General features: G+C 39.4%; 1 protein-coding gene and 1 long non-coding RNA gene across 2 annotated transcripts in view; one reads left to right on the top strand and one right to left on the bottom strand.

Moving 5' to 3' along the window:
* Positions 1-10,657: 10,657 nt before the first annotated feature.
* Positions 10,658-15,509, bottom strand: lsm6 (LSM6 homolog, U6 small nuclear RNA and mRNA degradation associated). Its single transcript, XM_014022478.1, has 4 exons — positions 15,450-15,509; positions 14,941-15,047; positions 14,722-14,835; positions 10,658-10,770 (listed from the first exon to the last, which is right to left on the bottom strand). Exons 2-4 carry the CDS (start codon positions 15,032-15,034, stop codon positions 10,736-10,738), a joined length of 243 nt encoding a protein of 80 aa, XP_013877932.1. The 5' UTR covers positions 15,035-15,047; positions 15,450-15,509; the 3' UTR covers positions 10,658-10,735.
* Positions 15,510-23,111: 7,602 nt separating this feature from the next.
* The window catches only part of LOC106527553 (uncharacterized), a 1,309-nt gene continuing 1,040 nt past the window's right edge, over positions 23,112-23,380 (top strand). Inside the window, exon 1 of the long non-coding RNA XR_001311399.1 lies at positions 23,112-23,300. This is a non-coding gene — a long non-coding RNA (uncharacterized LOC106527553). The remainder of the gene's footprint in view (positions 23,301-23,380) is intronic.

Below are 23,380 nucleotides of genomic sequence, written 5' to 3'. Positions count from 1 at the left end.
TTATTACATCATGGGGAAAAAATCAAGAATTTAATATTTACTTTGTTTCCTTCTACAGACTGACAGGAAGCTATAAAGTGGGTGAAATCCCATTTGTGCATCTTGTAAGTGTAAAATATAAGTGTAGTTACCAGATCCTGCCACTAGAGGTCAGACTTGTGTGAAATCCCTGCCTCGGTTTTCAAAGCGGAGGCCAGGCTTGCCAACTCGCCTGGCCTTGACCATACACTTGGGAAGCCATCATTTATTTTTGGAGCCTAAGGCTGCATGGCTGCTGAGAGACTGGCAGAGTTGGGTGAGGAAAGGTAAGGAGGGAGGAGGAGACGCGGGGAGAAAGGGGAGAAGCAGGCCAACTCACACCAGCACACCGGTGACACAAAAAGCATTGTCCTGATTTAATGGTTGTGAAGTCTTTGCCACCCCCTTGGTCCACGGAGCTGCTGATGCTTAATTAGGACAAACAGTCAGTCAGAGACACACAACAAATGGCGCACACACGGACACCTCAGCTCTCGCTCAGTGTCGTACCCACCCACCCGCCTGGAGCAAAGATGATTCAATCCATCTCTGCCGTCACAGGAGATGAGTTATGAAAACGGGACGGGTTCCTGTTGTAGCCAGGCTCTCTGTCGAATATGGAGACCATAAAATTGTCACAAGGCTTTAATGTTGGGCTGATGAATCATCAAATATGAAATCAAACCGGCTCATTGGTCTATGATTCATGAGTGGATGGGGAAATGGTTCTGTAATGACAAGATTTTTAAAGATTGAGAAAGCATCATGGGAGAATTGATCCTAAAATAAGGCTTGTTGTGTGATGGGGAACAGTGCTGACATATGACGAAAAGAGCTGAATAAAGTGCTGATCAAAATAGGAAGTAATACTTTTTTATAAATAAATTTAGAGTCAAAAGGGACTGCATTTTGATTAAATAAAAGGTTTTTTTCTGTCATTTGAACACATTTTTGTTGTGTTTTTACTTTGCCAATTAAAGACTTAATGCATTGGATTAAGACGATAATAAATTGTTTAGTTTGTTGTTTTTTTACATTCAAATCCAACATAATTTTATTTATAAAACTTTTTCTCAGAATTAACAATAACAAATGTTTTATACCGTGACAATTAAGGGTTAGATCTTTGGAAGAGGGGTGGAAAGGCTATGAACAGTTAACATCTTACCTGTTTTTAGCATTTTCAGTTGTATTCTGGCCAGACTGACAAGCAAATGGATAGCTAAGATCCTAAAACATCTACAACTCTAAAAAGTGTTGGTGTTTAATAAGCTATAAGCATTTATACGTCAGTCTACTTCACATAGCACTCAAACAACAGATGTGTTGGATTAACTTAAACAAATTATATCAACCTGTTCCACTCAATTGAACTGAGTAAATGCAAAGCATTCACTTCACATTTATTTTTAAATTAAATGTAAAAAATTGCTTTAATTTAATCAATTCAGTTGAGTGGAATCAGTTAATATAATGTGTTTAAACAAATCCAACACGTTTTTTTTCAAGTGAAAACGGTTTACAAAGAAAAGTGTTTACGTGAAATGTTTTCGAAATGTTTCAGTTGTTTTAAAAACTCAGAACTTCACTTTGGTCTTGGTCATGTTCAGATTACCTCATCAGTCTGGTCAGAATTAAACCACTTCACTAAACTGAGGTGATTTAAAGAGTTACCTACCACGGGTAAGATAATTGTTCATAACCTATCCACAGAACGCCACTTCAAAAGCTTTGACCTATTCCTCTAACCTCTGCACAGCACAGTTCACAGTGATGTTAGATTTAAAAATGAATACCCAAATGAACTCATGTCCCATTTATACAAGTTATTTTTTTAAGGGATGCTGCTCATTTTTTAAACATCCGGCTGAAAACGACGAAGGAACATTTTACTTCATCTTTACTCCAAGAAATCAGGATACAAGAAAATACAAGACAAACTCTTGTGCGCCCCCCACCCCAGCCCTCACATGCAAATCTATGCCAATTTTTCCCCCCACTTCAGTAGATTTACATCCACATGTATAAAAATCCCTCGTCTCCATTATCCCAAAAAAATGCATATTTCTTAATTATTTATCGCCAGGCATTGAAGCACCCAGGTCTTTTAAATTTTTCATTTCTGCTCGGCTTCAAACAGGAGATCTTGTAAAGGGGACCCAGTTTCGGGGTGTGGGAATTGCTTCGGGGCGAAGCTGACAGTTTTACCCCCCACCCCCCCAGTCTCGAGGCACCTCTTGCTTTTTCATTACAGCAAAGTGAAGGAACAAATCCAGGTCAATTAAAATAAGGAACAAGTGGGGCCTGTGTGGCTGGGAGTGAAGTCACCACCGGCACCTGTCACAAGAGGGCGCACACGGTTCAGATTTATCTTGAAAACATTAAAAATCGATACAACGTGCCCACCTCTCCTCGCGCTGTTAAACTGAGGGTTTAACAAGATCTTCTGACATCAGCTGTCACGATAAACAAAAGCAAAAGGTGATGTAAGATTATGTTCCGAGCTGGATGTTATATGCATAGCTAAAAGCCCTTCGCCATCACTTTTGGCTCTTCATAGAGGAGCCAAAAGTGTTCTTGTCCGGGTCAAGTACCTCTATATGTATTTTGCCAATAAAAGTGGCTCCTTCAGGTGTGTGTGTGTGAGGGAGAGTCCTCTCCTCACTTTACATGATGGTCATTAAATATTCTCAAAGTGACACGCCCACATAAAAAAGCATCGGAGGGGAGTCACTTTGATTTTAACAGCCTCTTGTTGTCAGCTGAAGCCACGTGAAAAATCATATCTTGAACTGGAATGTGCTCTCCCTGTGGCTCAGGCAGACATTTACATGCTTTGTTTTCTCTCTGCATAAACACAGAGCCAAGCTGAAGGGCTGCAAATGTGTTTGTGGCGGTGATGTTGGCCTCAGTCCAGGGTGTGTGTGTGTGTGTTTGTATTAGGTAAAATGTGTGCGACTGTGGCCTTCTTATGACCTCCCTGATGGCCAGAGATGGGCTGAAGTCGTAACTCTTCTGTCGGGCTTTACCCTTGAGCAATATCACAGGGAGTCTGAGTGCAGCAAGTCAAAGCACCAAGCTTTTCTACATAACTTTGGGCACACAAGCCGGTGATAACACACACACACACACACACAAAAGCACTTATTCATTGGCACAAATGGTTTATGGTCCAAGCAATACACAGCATCATTTATTTTATGGAAGGAAGCAAGCTGGTAGCAGTAAAAGTACAGGGTGACGTCTCACTTTTATGATTTTAGCTGTTTTGATCAAGTTGTCAAGACTGCTGGCATCAGAACAGGTCATAGTGTCAATACTATCAGTGTTTAGGAATCAAGACCAGTTCAACCTTAATGGAATATGAATAAAGAGCCCATTCTCGTGTCCCCCGCGTCAAGGTATTGACGCTTACCAAGAGTCATTACGTTGACGCGCTGGGTCCGTTCTGTACTAGATGGGGCGGAGGAGGACAATGTGTTTTTACAAGTCTAGAATTATGCGAAACTAACCATCCTAGACCCTAAATTTAACTTCTACTAGCCTTATAGAGCCTAACCCTGACCACAGACCCTAAAGTTAACCATTAACCCTGATCGCTCATGTTAACCACAGACCCTAAAGTTAACCATTAACCCTGATCGCTCATGTTAACCACAGACCCTAAAGTTAACCATTAATCCTGATTCCTCATGTTAACCTCACACGTCACGCAAACCCGGAAAAGTCACGGGCGGCAAGGACGGACACACAGGGTACCCCCCGCGCCCAAGCATCTACATGAGAATGTGTTAGAATAAAACAGGCACTGATCATCCCAGGGTTTTGCACTTTCTAATGTTTCTGCAGGAATGCGCTGTGTTGACCGTTGTTGGCGTAGAAACGTTTGAACACCATGTTGCTTCCAAAAATGAGCAACACTTTGCTGTAATTTGTTGTTAGGATTAGATTTGACCCATTTCTCTGAAACAAAAGAATCATCTGTGAACTCTTTAGCACCAGGGGAGGAGCCAGGTGGGTGGTCAGTAGTAGGCAGCTGCGTGCGGCGAGAAGATGAGCAGAAGGGCATTGCATGGTGGCGTGAAGGTTTGTGGAAGAAAGCAGGAAGCGCCTCATTGAAGCCGAGATGGAACATGGTTGAAAGGACGATGACAGTAGAATGGCATCCATTCCGGCATGCCATCGCCAGGTTGTACCCGCTTCACCCATTGTGATCCTTCACAGCGAGGTAGTTGGACTTCATTTTCTTTAATTTATCACGGCACTGTTTGTAAGTGCACTCAAAACCCTGCGCCGCCATTTTTGCTGCAACCTCGCGGCATACATGCCCATTCCAAACTGCTCCATCAAGCTCCATCTGAATCCGCTCGTCTCCCGATGTTGCCAAAAAGGTTTGCGCCTCAAGGTTAGACCATGGTTTTGTCGCTTTTGCCATATCAAAGTCTTGCACTCAGATTCAACAACAAAAATGGTGAATCTCCATTAAGAAGCTGGCAGGATAACTTCTTTGCATACGTAACGCCTTGAATCTGTCAATCGTCAATTGCTGACGTCAAAATTGTAAGCATGGTGTTCTCGCTTCTACCTGTTTAGAACCATCAGAGAGGAGGTTGGAACCTAATGGCAACTTTTGGCTGGAGGCTGAAATGCACTGCATACAGGTGTGCTGGTGGAGAAAGGGATATACTGTACCACCCCCGAAACCGGATTTCCCACCCCATGTGCCACCCTATTCATTGACTAGTCACTACATGTAGTATTGAAAGATGCACTGTTAGAGTAAATGAGGATTCATAATTAGTTTGCATCATGTTTTTGTGAATACACACATATTTTATTACATATTGTATATTTTTGTGATAAAATGTGTTTTTCACTCATTGATCTCCTGTACTTGAGTTTGTTAAAAGTAAGAGACTGATGCTATAAAAAGATAAATAAGTTGTTGACGGTATGTTCCTTACCAGGTATGTGAAAGAGATTTTTTTTATTTGTATGTGCCCCCTGAAAGTCTTGCCCTGCCCCCCACCTTACATAAAGATTTAGCTTCGCCACTGTTCAGCACTAACCACTGCACAATTATGACTGATCCAATTTGTCAAGGTTAGAGCCTCCATTATTGTTTGTCACTTTTAAATAGGTTTTATAACAAAGTGATTTCATATTTTTTACTAGCATAAGCTTCTAGAAAATAAAACTTTACATTTAGATTTAATTTTATTTTATATTAAGTGCAGAAATAAACTTATAATGTATATCATTTCAAAATTAACAAATCCAATAAAGTCACTATTAAGCCCTTTTGTAAACCATAGGAACATTAGAAGAATTAAAACAAACATTTCATCTCAACTCAACATCTGATCTATTCCAAAACAATTTTTTTCTGTTTAATGAACAAGAACAAGACAAAGAAAAAAAATCACTGAATAACTCAGCAAGTCAGAAAAATATCCTACACTCGCTAAAAACATTTAACATCCCCCCTTCCCCCCCAAATGCCCTGCAAACATTTTCACTTCCTCAACATTTCATCCTGTGACATGCCTGCTGTCTTGTGTTTGCTGCTGTGGGAGGAATCAACGAGAGAAGGCTCCTACATTACCATTATTACCAGTTTGGGTGCTTGCCAGCAGTGCTCCATATTACCTGGCATCAGAACAGCAGGGTAATGAAGGTTAACTGCCTGCATGCAGGCTTACAATGTATTTCCTGCAAATCCTCGGTGCATACTCTAGTAGTCAGACTTGGCTGATAAATAGGACAGGTATTTTGGAGCAAACTGTAATTATTATTATTATTATTTTAGCCCAAGTAACTTACCCTGCATTCAAACTATTGTTGACAAGCTTCCCTGTTTGTTAAAGAATCCAAAGGCGACCGCTGATGCAACAGACTTTTTTATATGACCTAAACATTTATATCTTTCTGATAATGAGGTGTTTTTTCCCCTCTTTATTTTTAAAAATAATATATTTTCTGATTCCTTAGAAAATGAAACACAAATCACCGACAAAAACAGAGTAGAAAGCCATTTAATTGGGGATATAAGGGATCTGTTTCCTGATTGAAAAAAAGTAAGAAAAGAAAACTGAGAAACACTGTAAATATAGAATAGAATAGAATAGAATAGAATAGAATAGAATAGAATAGAATAGAATAGAATAGAATAGAATAGAATGTACAAGGCAATAATAGAAAAATACTGTGCAAATTAAAGCTTAACGAAAAGTGAACATATGTTGTAATGCATATTACTTGTGAATCACTTGTGACATTTACTAAAGTCATAGTGCCAAGATAATTTTGGTCAAACCTACTAACGCAACATGTAATTCCATGTAACTTCACAAGGTGTCACACTCAGAGTACGTGTTGTGAAGGACTCTCCACTACTACCGCATCAAACTTTAGCTCAGTGTTTGTAAAACTGACTGAGTTACAGCTATGTTGGTGTTTTATGTTAGTTAGTTGTGACAGCCATCTCAAGTTGGGTTGACTCCAAACTTAATCAGCTATAGATAAACATCCAATGAACATTTAATGAAAATTTAATTAAGATCCATCCAGTGTTTCCAGAGATATTTTGATAACAGAAACTGCCACCATTAACATTGTCATTGCTGTCTTTCGGCAAAAAAAAAAAAAAAAAAACGTTAAAAATGATGAAAAGGAGTAATATAAAGTCCAGCATTGCACATGATAGTTGAGGTAAATTACAGAATTAAAAAAACAACTTTTTTAATTTAATTTTATTGTGAGTGCAGCTGGTGGAAGGAATGTTGTTTTTCTCACTAGAAGTCATTGAAACAAATTTTCAGAGCATTCAACGTTTAGGTCCTTCTAAATAAAGCGTCCAAGCTTATAAAAAATGTTTTTTTTTTTTTTTCAAAATGATTGACAAATGAAACGACTTTCAGTGTCTTTTATTTAAAAAAAAATTAAGATGTAGATTAGCATTATTATTTTTAAAAAGTTAGGAATGTGATTTTTTTATAGAAAATGCAAAGAATTAAATCTGTATTTACCTGGTGTAATTGTTAAAAATTTCAAAATTAAATGAAACACTCCCTTTCCTCTTTATAACTCTGTTCTGGTTTTATGCAGGTCATGCTTTTTTTTTTCATGTCAGTGAAGACCAAAACAAGGAAGAAAAAGAGCAAAATTTAGATTTTCTCACTTACATCAAGTTTGATCTGAGTGCCTTTAACTATATTAGACTACTTATCCACTTGTATTGTTTTGACAAGAATCATTTTTGATAAACTGTTTTAAGACGATGAGATCAAACTGTTAAAAATAAGTGCAACAGTGTCCTTCAAGACAGACCACTTCTTTGAGACAAACTTCTTTTTTTGCCTTGTCAAGAAGAATACTTATGATGTTCTTTGTTTTCACAGTCTCCCATCTAACTGTGGCCTAAGTGGGTCAGGTCACGGTCAAAAATACAATATGGTTACATTAGTAAGCACGCTACTGTGTTTCCAAAATAGATCCTACTATTGTGGGACAGCTGCAGAGTCTTCTGTAGTCAAGGTTCAAGGACTCACATGGAGCGTAGCATTCAGGACTCTTCCTGCTTTAGTCTCAGTCCGGTGCTGTTCGCACACACACACACCACACACACAAACACGTTTCTCCTGCATGGGAGTGAAATTGTACTCATCTGCAGCCTCTGGAGCACCTAGTTACCCTCTTCTAACCTCACCATCTGCATCAAGCTGCCATTTGGAGCCAAGATTAATCACAGAACCCCCCCACCACCACCCTTCCCACACATGCTGGGAATAGAAGTTTTCCAGATAAGGGGGTCAAGGGTCACATTTCTGGCCAAGGCTGAGTGTCCTCGGAGGCTAAATAAAGAGCCAAGAAGTTGCAAAGCAACACGGACCTTCACTCTCAATTAGGATCAAAACAGCTCTCCAACCTGAACACGGAGTCAGGTTATCTAAACTTAAATAAAAATAAATAAAAAATAAAAACTGGAAGGAGCAACTAAACATTTAATTTTTCTGAATGGAGGCAGAAATTTCTAATTGATTAATCGGTGAATTAAAGTCACTAGTAGGACAGTTTTAAACTTTTTGTCTTTTACGCAATCTCATCAGGACCTCTGACCCAGAATGTGGAATGCGAAGAAAAAAAAAACTAAAAAGAGAGGCCGAGCAGGAGGTCACCGCCATCGCTGACATCCTAAACACATGACAGGCTGTCAGGCAGAGGTTAAAGCTGGTCAAGTTCACATCCTCACATGGAGCCAACAGGACGGTCTCTTCAGACACTCGCTCCTATCCTGCAAAACACCTCAGAGCGAGCAGCAAAACCTTGCTTTTGGTCATTTTTTCATTTCTTGATTTATGTATTTATTTTTTGCTTTGTCCCAAATTAACATTTAAAATACAAATGTGCTTTTATTAAATGTTTAACTTTGTGGACAAGAACAGTGGTCACTCTGAACAGATTTGCATTCAACATAATCCAGTTGTACTTGTCCAAATAAATTCAGCTAAACATAAAAAAATGGTTGTCCTTGTCATTCTGTGATCCCCTGCGAAGAGACTAGACAGTCATGCTGCAGTGATCAGCCAGGGTCAGATCACTCCTTCCCTTCCCACGTCTCCGCTGCAGTTCAGCCACTTCAGCAGAGGGTGGCGCTGCGAGACCTGAAGCTACCCACTTCTGCCTTTTCCTCCAAACATAACGAGGCTGTCACTTATTCCATCCTCCTTTGTCCTCTCCCCTCCATCACTCACCTCCGCACGTCAACGCCGAACCACTGCAGCATCCTCCCTCAGCTGAAGCAGAGATGCCTGGGCTGAGGAGGACAGGCTTATTGCCATGCAGCGGGGGGGGAAAAAGTGGGGGGGGGGTTAAATATTTTCTATAACCCTCAGGCACCTTCTTTATAATCCATAAGATTAAAATAAAATAACAGGTTTGAACGGATTTAGGAGGGTAAAATCAGTATGAATACAAATGCGGTCATGCAAGATGAAGAAGTCGAGGGGAAAGAAAAGTTTTGAATTCATGAAAAGCGCGCGGTTCGATTGCTCATCTCCTGCGAGGTCATTTGTATTAATTTGCGTCTTGGTGAGGACACACGGCCCGCAGCTCAATTATGATTGCAGCGGGTAAATATTTGTCTGTACCAAACCTATGATGACTATGTGTGTGCGTGTGTGTACAGTTTGTTTCTGTGGACACATCACTCAGTGGCAACATCCGCCTCTGTGTATGTGTGTGTGTGTACAATCACCCCACCACCACTCCAAAACATTTTCTCCACAGCTGCAGCTCAGCAGAGTTTGATCAATAACGCGTCCTTCATTCTCAAATAAGGCCTGACCTTGGCAGCCTTTTGTCTCCTTCCAGGGGCAAGAGTGCGCATGTACAGGTTGGAAAACAAGGCTCTTAAAGGAGGGAAAAAAATGAAAGAAAGAAAATCCACCCTTGGAAGGAAAAATAATATTACCCTAGCTGCCTACACAATTCAGCCGTCTCATTATGAACCTAATGAATCATATATTTATAGCATTCTTATGGCAGACTAATGAGGTGATGCTGCTTTTGAACTCATTTGCTAAAGGCCACCAAGCTGAAACGGAAATAAACCTCCAGATTGTTGCTGCATTGATTTTCACAGGTCAAAACCCGACAGTTTACATCCAAACTTGACAAAGTCGAGGAATAAATAAATAAATAAATATTAATTTTAAAAACACCCCTGTGGTCGGAGGTTTCGATTCCACGTAAAAAGAAAATAAAAAGGGTTGGAAGAACGGGGAGGCTGCAGCAGAGGGCAGCGGGAGTCGATCCAATTCACATCCACGCAGCCTGCAGGTGGCACCGTTTACAGATTAGTGCTGCAGTCTTTTGTTACTCACTAATACACATTTGCATCGTCTGCAAGGGAAACCTTTCCTTTCACAGGTAGAGGCTGAACTGGTGAGGAGTGGTGCATTAAAAAAAGAGCAACAAGTTCCCCTCTACACTCACCATTGTCCGCTACATTTTAGAGACCGTCGCAGCAGAGCGCCATCATTATCTTGTGATCAACTAGAGCGGGGCTTTAAGTCACATCATTAATGAGTTGGACAACCAGGAAGCCAGAGATAAAAGCTGGGAGCATCAAAGAGGAGTTTTTGTTGAGAATTTTTGTTTTTAAGTCACAAAGAGTTTGAAGTGATGATGGGAGCGTCTGAAAATGAGCCATTGGGTTTCTGTGGGCCAGTTCCATCAGGATCAGTTACAGAACGAGCACATTAAGTTTTACAAATTACAATATTACACTCTAATCCTTTTGAAGCCCTGTGAGAAAACAAGGGGCTAGATTTAGGTGATTTTGCTCGCGCTAAGGATAAAACGAATGAGGGATTTAGTGTAAGAAATTAGCCACCCCCACCCCCTCCTACTCCCACATTTATACCTCTAGAAGCCCACCAGGACTGATGAATTTTAACAAATATGAATTTAAATATCAGAGCAGCATTATAAGGTTTTAAATATTACCTGGTTAAAGAACAGACTTGGACCTAATCTAATTCTATAAATGTCATTTTATTTTTAAATCAAACATTGTTCAACAACAACAAAAAATGTAATACATGTAAATGAAATTCACATTTTACTCTTTTTTAACAAAACTGGCTTTATAAAACTAAAAACCATAAACAGTTGTTTTCTGCAACATCAAATAAAAACAAAACTGAAAACATCACTACACCTTCCTCTTCTGGGTGCTGATGTACAGAACTGTAAGAGAGAAAGCAAAAAATATATAAAAGTTAGTTTGTGGAACTCTAAAGTATTGTGACTTTTTTGTTCATTTAGAGCAAAGATTCTCAAACTGGAGTCCAAGAGCCCCCTAGAGGTCTGCAAACTGTAGCTTGAACGTCCTCAAAAATGGCATTTGTTCATTTTGTTATATTTTAAAAAGTGTAAATACATACAGGCAACAATGCACCAGTAAAACAAACATGCTGCAAAAAAATAAATATTCTTATGGCAGTTAGGGTTATAGTAGCAGGAAATTGTTTTTAATCAGCATGGGGTTTATGAGAGAGACCCTGGAAATCTTTCTCCCATGTAAGGGGTCCCTAGACCCAAAAAGTTTGAGAACCCGATTTAGGTCGTCCACACCTGATAGTCCGATAGACTCGGTTTGATTGGGGACATTGTTTACATTTTCAGTGGTGCAGTTCACATTCACACTGCACTTTGTCCAACAAACTAAACCCTGTGAACAACCTGCTCCCTCCCTCGCCTGTGGAGGCGCTGCACCAAGAACAACTGAAGAAATCGACACAAAAACCTCAGAAGACGCTGAGCGAAGCTTCTTTCTTTACAAAACGTGAACATGGAGTGACGTCAGATTTTAGTGGTTGTAGGATTTGTTTTGTTTTTGGCAAATGTGCCTTAAATAGACTTTAACAACGGGATTAACATGATTGGAAGATGAGGTAGAACCGCAGAGATATTGGTTTTTTACACAAAGCGACTGAGACATCTCCATGTTACGGTTATTACTCTGAATGCACTGCGTTATAGTCCACTTGGTGTTCACACATGTAATCAAACCGCACGAGAGTTCGCTTCAACCCAACTGAGACCTACGTTTGCAGGCGGACCAGAGGTCACTTTTTTGGTCCGAATTAGAGTTCGATTACGCGCTCACACCTCCACAAACGAACCAGACTTTCCAGGCAAACAAACTAGAGTTTGATTAAAGAAGACTAAACAGGGCTGGTAGACAAATAAGACTTCAAATACAGTAATCTAAATGAGACCGAGGTAAGTAATGCAGAATCACCCTCAGATAAAAGAGGCAATGGCTTTGCTTGTGTCTGTGTTTTCATTAATCTGTAGCATTTGCTAAATATTTTATAAACTACTGGTTGCAAATTCATGTTTATTTTAGTTTAAAACACCAGCATGAAAAACTGAAATCCAACAGTTTAAAATAAGTGGTTTAATGAAGTTCAATTATTACAACAATAAAAATCAGGAGAGAAAACATAAAAAGGTTATTGCCCAGCAGCCTTATTGGACCAACCAAATACGACTGACCACAGCAGAACAAAATGGTCGCCTTATGAATACAATGTTCTTTACAACAAGTGATTATCGATGCTCAGTGCTCTTTGAAGTCACCCACCCTTTACTTCCTATGGTTGACCACAAATTGTCTGTGGGAAGCACTGACCTACAGCAGCTTTCCTCCCCCACTTAAGTCCCATTTCTCCTCTTAAAGCTGAATTGATCTGCTCTGGTCATACCCAACAGACTTACAAGGCTGTAAGCTGGACTGAAAAGCAGACAGGTATGTTTTTATTTTTGACTTCCGCTTATACACAAATCTACATTCAGCCACCTGCTCCTTTTATGACTAAAATAGTCCCATCTAGAGACTATAAACTGGCCGGCATGATTCACATTGAATCATACAGTAGGTACAGTACTTGGCTGCTGTGTGGAAAATAAAGCCAGAAGCAGGAAGATACAGACATCCGTTTAAAGTAGCAGAAATTCTGACTCAAAAGGAGAATACAAAACTATTTAAACCATCACAAAATCCTTGAGGTGAACCAATACTGATGAAATCTCATTACAAGGACACTTAACTGATTAACATGAACTCTCTCAGGGACAGTCATCTGAGTCTCTATTCAGACTGCAGCATTCCTGCATTTTTTTCCTTTTTTTTTCTATGTTAATCAATATTATAGAAACTCATGTTGGACTTTAACTAATAAAATACAATGCTGTATCTTTTTCGTGAATAACAAAAGGCAGCAAGATGGACCTATAATAGAAATGTTAATTTATTCAAAATTGCAACAACCTATTTTATGTTGCTTTGTTGAGACAAGAGGTTTTTAGTTACTTTTAGTTTTTCAAGTCACATATTTTGCAAGGTCCTAAAACTTTGAATTTGACTTCATAATGTGTTGGAAAGGATTAAATTTTCCCCACGATATATCATGTTGCAGCTGAAAAAAGGCAACGGTGAAAAATGTGATTCGTACTGACAGAGTATTGTCATTGTTGCATGTGCCCATTAATGACAAAATTTGGTCTCAACAATTGATCCATCACACATCTAAGACATGCACACATGGAGCAGAGGGAAGTTATTTAAGCACTTGATGTAACAAGCCATACTATACCCCTAGTCCAGACTGCACATGGATGGAAATTGGTCTAGACCAATCCATATGCCTCAGGTCAGATTATATCATGATATCAGTAGTGTTGAATCATATGCTTAAGAATTACTTAATTCTAAACCTAACCATAACCTTAACCCTTCTGGCCTGGAAGGGTATAGTTTGGCCTAGGATATGTTACATCCCCAGATATAAACTGCCCCGGCCAAAAGAAAAAATAAAGTTGCCACCTGGATTTAACTAAATGCTATGATGTGGGGTTGCTGCAGTGGGTCAGGTCTTGACTACCTGAATATACTGAATGACAAGTTATTCCATCAATAGATTTGTTCTTCCCTGATGGCACAAACATATTCCAAGATGACAACGCCAGGATTCATCAGGCTCGAATTATAAAAGAGTGGTTCAGGGAGCATGAGACATCATTTTCACTCATGGATTGGCTCCACAGAGTCCATCCAGAATCTTTGGGATGTGCTGGAGAGAAGGCTTTGTGCAGCAGTCAGACTCAATACAAGATCTTAAAGGTGGTGACTTTTTTTTTTGGCCAGGCAGTGTAGTTTGGCAGGGGCCAGACTACAATTGGGTTTAATCTGGGGTTAATTTGAGCTGTTACACTGGGAATATGCATCTTGCTCAAGGACACCACAACATAGTATGGCATAGTGGAGAATTGAACCTATGACTTTCCTCCTGCTGAACCACTGTGCCACAGAAGGCCTAGTAGTCAGAACAGAGTGGCATTATCGCTGCAACACATGGTTAGTTTGTCCAGCTGCATAAAGCCTAGAAAGGTTTATACAAAGTTCTAATTCTGCAATCTTTCTGCAACAAAAACGCTTGAGATATATTACTACAAATTTGCAATTAATTGATAAGAGTGTCGTAACTACCTCAATCTGAAAGTCCACAATTACTCAGTGCAGGGCCAAATTATCATACAAGACAAACTGAAAGCTTTTTCATGGATTTATTTTTCTTACGCCCATGGTGGAATCAAGCATAATTGAACACTCCACCTGATCCTAGTTGTATTTTATACTTACACTGAGGGTGGATGATCTCTCTGTCAAGATTTTAAATAAATGAAAGCAGGTTTTGTCTAACTCATCAATTTGTTAATCAAAATACTAAACATTTTAATTTGTTGTACTCTTGGTTTATTCAGAAAAAAACATATCGTCTACTGGAGCAGTGTGCCATTCCTCCCATCTTCACCTTACCTCAACGAGCATGTGTGTAATGCTTTTCAGAAATTCACTAAAAGTCTTGTATGCAGACCATTGCAATCACAAGCTGCATTGATGTGAATTACCTTCAAATTTAAGCATTTATCTGAGATGGAATTTTCAAAGAGATGACACAAATATGACGTTTTTGAGTGTGTTTTTCATGTTAGATATGCCTGAAGTTAAGCTTTGGATTATGCAGGCTTCATATTTTCTAATAAACTTCAACTTTATCACATGAATCTCATCTGTAGATAATAAGCTGTGTTAAGAACAAGCCCAGAAGATGTAATAATGTAGACCCTCACCATTGTTTCCTCTCAAAAAGGCATCCCCATACTTGTTCTTGAGTTGTCCATTGACATACTCCTCCGTCTGTTCTATGGCGATGTTCATGTAGCCATCCAGGCAGGCCAAAACACCTGTACGTTTAAAACACAAACAATGGTTTGGATTAAATTCTACCTTTCAGTTATTATTGCAGATCAGAAAAAAAAAACAGATTTTTGTTATGTCGACTGCTTTACCTCTATAATCAACACCAGAGTTCAGTTTAACCACCACAGGTCTCCCAATTATCTGCTTCAGAAAGTCACTCGGTGTCTGCTTTCTCAGACTCATCTTGATGTTTTATCTTTAACAGAATACACAAAGTGTTAGTGTACATTTTAGCCACATCTATTAGCATTGACTGAATAAACTACGTCGATGGTCCTCAATTTTGTTTAAAAACGCAAACATTACATTCAAAAACGACATTTTTAAAGGAAAAACTGTGATCATGCATTATTTAATTAAAAGCAAACGCTTTAGTCAAAATTGTGTAAATGAACAAAGCTAGCTGCTATGGCTAGTACAGCTAGCAGGCTAAAGGCTAACAAGCGTCTGTTCCGTGAGCTCGTTTGCACTTAACAACCTCGTTAAGCGTTTGCTACATTCTAACATTATTGCTGTATCATAGCGGACAATATAACACAGAGAAACGTCTTGAGTTTCATTTTTGAAGAAGTTACAGCTACGCTAACATTTCACTAACCAGGTGAACGTCTTCCAAACGATGTGGTGTGTGCGGCGAATTAGCCAATCAAAAGGCTGCACTACGGAAACTCATGTGGACAATAATCTAAAACGCGCAGCCATAAATTAACTCATCTACACACAGAGGAACAAAGATTGCAGAAGTTTGGAGGTATCAGATAGAAAATTAATTAAACTAGAATCTTTCTTGTTTGTATTTTTTTTCTAAAATGTTTGATTTAACATTTTATTATAACTTAATTTGCAGCCTATGTATAATGTTTCGAGGAAAAAAAATTCCCCATGAACAGGTCAGTTGGAGGTAGCAGACAGTGTTTTCTGTTCTTGCATAATAAATATTTTAAGATTAGGGTGCAGGTTTTTTATAAAGGGGGAAAGTAAAAACATCACCCAAGGCTGGATGGATCACACCAAATATTTTGAAACATACAGAAACTAAGGTAACAAACTATATTGTTTAGTCAGTAATACTCAACTAAAGTGAATAAAATTAAGAAAGTGTTCGATCCAAACCCAGACCAGCAGGGTCTCAGTATTTGTATGTATATTTTTGTAGTTTCTCCTCTAATAATAAAGAGATGCACATCAGTGTTTTCTTTATTATTATTATTATTATTATTATTATTATTATTATTATTATTATTATTATTATTATTATTATTATCCATCCATCCATCCATTTTCTGTACACGCTTCTTCCTTTTCAGGGTTGTGTGGGTCACTGGTGCCCATATCCAGCAGTCACAGTGCGAGGGGCGGGGTACACCCTGGACAGGTCGCAAGTCCATCATAGGGCCATTATTATTACTATTATTTTTTTTTTTTTCATGTTAGGTTTTGTGAAATTGTATATTTTTATATTTTGTACTTTTTGGGTAAAGAATTACCTCAGAATAGCATTTTTAAATTTATTTTAAATATGTGCTACAATAAAATAAAAAAACAACATTTTAAAAAGTGGCAATAATCCATGTAATCCCATTTTAATTGCCTTAACAAAAAAATCAACTCCCTCCAGATCAGTCATATCTCTTGGAATGGTTTTATTTTGCTCCTGCTCTGTGTTGTGAAGGATACAAGCAAAGTGTCTCCTCTAATAAACCCCTGGTTGTTGGGTGCGTGACCCAAACACCCAAGCACAGAGGAGGACAGAGGGCGTGAGGATGTGGATGTGCTGTGCGTGTTAGCAGAGGCAGGGAGGCTGAGAAGAAAAGCAAGAGAGAAACAAAAAAAAGAAAGAAAGAAAGAGTGGGGATTGCGAAAGGTGGAATCATAAAGTGCTTCTTGTGTGTCTAGACAGGTTGCTTGTTAGCAGGGCATGGCTAGCCCTGTGGAGGCTAGAGGTTAATTTGGTATCTGCTGCTGTGTTAAACTAAGGTCAGTACTACAAGTCCTTAAGTCATAAACAAGAGTGGTTAAGAGCCATGTATACACCTAGGCACCGGTTAATGAATATTCAATGAGCCCCCCCCTCCCTCCTTGTCCCCTGTTCCATTTGTTGTTGCATGCCTTGAAGAAATGTTTTTTTTAAGAAGGGKGGGGGGGGGGGGGGGGGTACACTTTATTACTTTGGCTTTCAAAAATGACCTCTGTGCTCTTGTATATATACGTTCTTTGTTATAACACATGGCCTCAACTGTTGCAAGAAAAATATTTTTATCCTCTGAAACGTGGTACCCTTGTTAAATACTTCTGTCCTTGAAGGAATTGAATTGATCTATCGACTCGTAATTGGATCAGCAAATATAATAAAAACCAAACAATTCTGAAGAAAAAAACGTGATATTGTCTCCTGGTTGTAAAGTTTACTGTTACAGTAAAAACCCAGACCTCACTCTCATACCTCTTCTAATTTCCAGCCAAGAAATGAGGATGGCAACGTGAGAATACTGTATGCTTCAAGTTAAGTCTCGAAAGCAAATCATTCAGAGTATTTCCAGACAAGTGAGCTTTTACAATAACCACAAGGAAAAAAATTACCATAATAAGCCAGTTTAAACATGGGTTAATTGTAATCAATGACACTGTGCTCTAATATAATTTCACTACAGAGTGCATGTCAATGATGGCCACTCGTTCTGCAGCCTATACATTATTTAAAATGAAATTGTGTAGGAGTATGCATCTGAAATGCCAGGCATTTTCTTTCTCCCTCTCGCTCTCTGCAGCAGATGAGCACAAAGGCATTAGTGAACTTAGTTTCTGCCAGGGTTTTTCTAAAACTTGATGGTTGACGGGCAGTTCAGCTCAGCTTATTTACACAGCGCTAATTCACAACAGGAGACATCTCAGGGCTGTAAGTTCGTTTGCTTACCTTTGTTTTCTGCTTTTACTTTGAACTGTTCAGGGTTGTAGGAGGGGTGGGTGCTGGGGTAAAAAAAATCAGTTTGCCAGATGCTCACAGGGCCAACACAATGACACACAACCGCACACAAAAGATTAAATCCTAAGGTCAATTTAGTAGAAGTGTAACGAAGTACATTTACTTTGTTACAGTACTTAAGTTTTTTCTTTTTATGAGGATCTGTATTTAACCAAGTATTTCTTTTAATCATTACTTTTACTTTTAAGAGAGATTATAAGAGATTATACTTTTACTTACTTTTAAATGTAATACTTTGTTATACACTACAAATTTAAATATGACCAGAACTCAACATGAAACGAGTCGTTTATTTACTCTAAAAAAGAAAAAGAAAAAATTTTGAGCATATGCAAATGCTTTACATTTACTTTACTCAGCTTAGTGGAACCAGCTGACATAACTGGTAAAGTGAATTCAACACATCGTGTGCTGCAGTGGTGTAAAGCTTAACTTTTACCTTAGCGGTGTTATGATTTGACAATGAAATTGATTTTTACCAAATTATTTTTCCATTAAAGTAATTTTACTTTTAATTCTCTTTTTTTTTTTCAAATACTTTATACACCTCTGCAATTTATAATGACTAAGAAAATTTCATCATTGCATTTTTGACTGTAGCAGAAAAGCGAAGTGTCCAAAAAAAGCCTGTGGATTTTCAATTCTTCATAAGATTTGAATCTGAGAGGCAGCCACCTGCCCACATAGTCGAATACAGTTTTTTTTTTCTTCCCACAGTATATATGTTGGGTTAATTGAAGGTTCTAAATAGGCTTGAATGTGCACAGTTATTCGTCTCCTGTGTCTCTGCGTTGGCCCTGTGATAGAGTGGTGAAATGTCCGGGGTTTGCCCACTTCTCACCTGTCCACTGCTGGAGAGAGACACTAGCCACTGTAACCCCAAACAGGATTAAGCAGATACAGAAAATGAATGGCTGAACCATTTTTACTGACCCAATATATTATGCAAACATTAAAAAAAATTCAAATTGCCTACTTTAACGGACCACATTTAATAGTAATCTGACCCTAATCACTTAAGAATGAACTCTAAGAAGAAGTGATTGTTATCGTTGCCGGTTAATGAGAAGCCATCCAGCAGGAGGCATACCCTGGACAAACCAACAGTTCATCACACAGCCAACACACAACCGTGCTTACACACACACACACACACACACACACACACACACACACACACACACACACACACACACACACACACACACACTTTTGTGGTAATTTTGAAGGGTCACAAATTAAACTAACCTATGTTTATTGGACTGTAGGAGGACACCAGTGTAACCAGAGAGAAGCCACGCAGGCACAAAGAGGCCATACAAATTCCACAGCCAAGAGTCAGCCCACATTAAGAATCTTTCTCTTTTTATGTAAAATCATCTATTTAGCTTAACCTGTATTTCTTCCGTTCAGGGTCACAGGGGTCTACATCCAGCAGTCGCAGTGCGAGGGGCAGGGTACACTCTGGACAGGTCTCCGGACAGGTACCCATGAAGGTCTCCAGCCAGGATTTGACCCGGCAACCTTCTTGGTGAGAGGCAACAACTGAGCCACCGTGCCACCTTATGTAAAATCCTTTTGTCTTAACACTATGTTTGTTTTCATTCTAAAATCTGTCTCTTAGCATCTGGCTCTTTGCTTCCTTCAAACAAGTAGTTCAGATGTTTTCAAGCAGGGTTCAGCGGAAAGGCTATAAACAAGTAGCCTGATATCTAATCTGTTGAAAATAGCTCTTTAAACAACCTCATTTTGGAGAAATGAAAGTTGATTCTGACAAGACTGATGAACTACCTGCTAGTCTGATTTGTACCAATGATTTAATATCACAGTTAAGAATAACAAGACTGACTAAAACGGTCCACAACTGCTTTAATTTTTTTATTTGCCTTTCTTTAAGGTAGCAGCAATCTACTTTAGTTTTAGCTTTCACTTAAAGTAGCTGCTACCTCATTAATCCAGTCAGGTTTACCATTTCTCCAATCTGAGACCATTCAGTAAACTATTTACAACAGGTCAGATGTTTATTGTTCATAACTTTGCCACAAAGCCCTACAGCAAAAAAAATGAATTAATTAAAATAAATTAATAAAATCAGCATTATTGCAATAAGCTTGTGAAGCATTTGTCTGTATTTCCAGCCAAAGCAGACATTCACGATCTGCAGGAAAAAAAAGACACTTCATGTCTTGACTCTTTTTGGTCATGCATTGTGCCGCATGTACAAACAATATTATTTAGAAAAAGCTCAGACCACCCAGTCAAGAGTGTTCAGCCAAAATCACGCATAGCAGCGCTGTCAACTGACAGACAAAGCCTGTGTCCATCTCCAAAACCCTTAACCTTGAGGGACAGGCGAGTGAAATAGAAAGATTATGGTGATGGGTGGGGATGCTTTTGTAGGTGGGAAATGGAGGACGGGGATGAAGCATACGAGGGCTTAAGGTGAGTGGGAATAAGGTGGCGGGGCCACATCTCTCTTGTATCCTAAAGCAATATTCAGGGTGGGGGAGAGAGGCACAGAATGCGGAGAAATTCTAGACTTCATTGACCTCTCAGAGGACAGGTTTTCTCTTCGGGTCAGGCTCGATATGGAGAAGATAATGGAAAAGCTTGGGGGAGTTTTCGAATAAAATAAATAAATAAAAAAAGAAATAACAGATTGGTAGACAGAGTACCAGTGTTCTTGTGTCTGTGTAATCCTTACTGTATGGAGGTAATAGCTTAGAAGTAATGGGAAACCTTTCTGCCATCAAAAGGGGCCTGGAAACCTCCACTGTATGGCTTGATGCTTATATCTTTTGCCTTTGTTGAACTGGGGGTTGTTTTAAATGACTGACTCCTGCAAACTGTCCTGTGGCTCCGTCCAATCTTCCCAGGGCATGGTGGGCAACTAATTTAGTGTACAAAAAGCATGGTTTAGGTTGTGCTCTAAATTATTTCCGGGCTAATCGTCACATGGCTTAACTTCCACGTAATGACTTAGCTGGGAGATTGGCGATAGCTGGCTGTCCTGGGGGGCCCAATCTTGAGGAAAAAGAAGGAGGGTTGCAAGGAAGACTAGGTGGGATGTATTCACTCCCTATAATTTGGAGGAAATCCACCGACTTGTTCACAGTCAAGATGAAAGGCCTCTTGTGGAGTCTCTTCACAGCCACCGAGCTCCACTGCTTCTGGAAAAATAGAGGTTCAGAGAACCAATTCTGCTTGGTTGATATCCCCCCGAGGGTTAGTCCTGAGACCATCTCAAATCAGCTACAGCCCTGGAGCCATGTTCTTTCCCCAGAGGAGCGGCACAGCAGCCAGACAGCCAGGCTGCCCATCCTGTGCTGGATGGCCCAGGCGCACAGAGCCAGCGCACAACTCTCCCGAGAGCCTCCTCGGCGGAAAAGAGAGCTGAGTGGAGCTTATGTTGCTTGTATCAGCTGTCTGACCGTCTTTCAGTCTGACACCCCCACTATATTGTGTTATCCTCTCCCACTTCTCTTTGATATCTCAATTTGAACCAAAGAGAGAGTACATTTTAGCATCCAGCACTCACGTTTTTCTTCCAAGGGGATGGGGGTGGGGAGCTGTGATTTACTTTTGTTCTTACAATAAACTAATGGCAGCTATTTAACAAGGCTGTGTGGCTGCAATTATCAGTTAACTTAATTGTCTAAGTGACAGTCAACACCACAAGAAAATTTCACTCGAGCCATAAGCAGATTGGCTGGTTTGATCACTTTGTCACACAAAGTTGTCAAAGAGACAGTGTAGTGGTTTTGCTTGATAGATGGTGAATGGTGCTTATACAAGGAGCCACTCCAGTGCGCCCATAAATATGCATCGTGACATTTGGAACAAAGCCGCTCGTCCTCTTTTTCCTGATGAGCTCTGCCTGCATACTATAACATATTGCCATACTGTCACACCTTGTGTTTCATAGCCAATCTCTCTGTTCATCAACTTGGCAGATAACCTCTAGATGCTGACAAATGATATGGGCGCTGACATTAGGGGTTCTATTGTATGCAAAGCCAGGAAGTGATTTCTGCAACAGTGATGCGTTGCACAAGTACTTAACAATTAATCTGCGCATCGTTGCTATAACTAAATAAGAATTCATAATATTTCACTAACAGTTTAGATGAAAGTTGGTCAAATTCATCAGTTCAACAACAGAACAGCACGTGTGTTTTTGCAGAACTCCCATTGCTAACGTCTGCTGCATTAAAGAGATAATTCAGATCCTCCAAAGTGGGATTCTGTGGAAAATATTGCCAGGATTAGATACATTGCCATCAATTTTGTATTACAATTTGTACTCCATTTTGTATTACAATGCCTTTCTGGCAGAGCAAATATCATATTCCTACTGGAAGTTCCTTGGGCTGCCCCAGACGTGTTGTAGCTATCTTCTGCTAGCTTGTACTCGCATAATGTAATGTCTGATGATGATGATGTAGGGGCTTACAAAGGCATTGTTTGCACAGAAATGCAGTTAAAAAAACATTTTTAATGGCACCCTTTCTAGGAATGACTTCATTCAAATGTAAATGCAGAAATTGACCCAAAATGTTGTAGTAACAATGCCAGGCCTGTGTGTGGCACTGTAAAAAATAAAATAAAACAAAATAAAGCATGGATCATGTGCAGAAATTCTTCACATTGGTGCAAAATGTAAACTAAGAAAGTCAAAGAGAACACTGTTGAGTTATAGGTTAGGTAAGAGGTGGGGCTATGACATTATAATTTTAAAAAGGTTGCAAACAAGGGGTGGCATTTTAAGATTTCGCTTAGTAACGTTTTATTTTAATAAAATTTTGTCACTCCTAGAAGTGTTTTTATAAACAAAACAATAAAATTAAATTATTTTGTGTGTTCTCAAACATTGTTCTAATGTGGACAGACATGCCCTAAAACAGTATTTGCATGAACCGCTATGAAGTTATTGAGACTGAAGTTGTTTTAAGAGGGCAGCAATTCCCTTTGATCGTGGTCCACACATCCAATTACAATTACATTTCATTCCTCTGAACTAATGCTGTTCAAAGTGGTATCTACAACAGGTAAGATATTTATTGTTCATTACCCTCCCACAGAACCTCACTTCAAAAGATTTGAACTATCCCTTTAAGAACACATCTGACCTGTTTCTCTTAAGACTTCATTACTTCACAGGGGAATAAATATCCAAGACAGCCAGGAGCAGTTTCTTTTAAACCCCCCCGCCCCCCACACACACACACTCTCTCTCTCTCTCTCTCTCTCTCTCTCTCGGTCTCTCTGTCTCTCTCTCCCGTCCATGGTTCCCTCTCATTCTCTCCCTCTGTCATTTGACCAGCAGTGCTTCCTTGCCACTGAGGACCTGTGACTCAACAGCCGGAATACAGCAATGTTCTTTTGCTCACCCTCTTGAATATTCATAGCAATAAGAGGACTGAAGCTCAGACTCATCCATCTTGTATCCATCCGCAATTACATTGAGTAAAAAAAATGGAGGCATGTGTGTGTGTATGTGTGTGTGCGTGTTTGTGTGTGTGTGTGTGTGTGTGTGTGTGTGTGTG

Source organism: Austrofundulus limnaeus, unplaced genomic scaffold (assembly GCF_001266775.1).
Source record: "Austrofundulus limnaeus strain Quisiro unplaced genomic scaffold, Austrofundulus_limnaeus-1.0 Scaffold331, whole genome shotgun sequence".
NCBI classification, from domain to species: domain Eukaryota; kingdom Metazoa; phylum Chordata; class Actinopteri; order Cyprinodontiformes; family Rivulidae; genus Austrofundulus; species Austrofundulus limnaeus.
This window is presented reverse-complemented; position numbering and strand designations above follow the sequence as displayed.

Coding starts and splice junctions, on each gene's coding strand:
- lsm6 (XM_014022478.1), bottom strand. CDS start 15,034: ATGAGTCTGAGAAAGCAGACACCGAGTGACTTTCTGAAGCAGATAATT. Junction 14,836..14,940: donor CTCTGGTGTTGATTATAGAG/GTAAAGCAGTCG, acceptor TTAAACGTACAG/GTGTTTTGGCCTGCCTGGAT. Junction 10,771..14,721: donor CTTTTTGAGAGGAAACAATG/GTGAGGGTCTAC, acceptor TCTCTCTTACAG/TTCTGTACATCAGCACCCAG.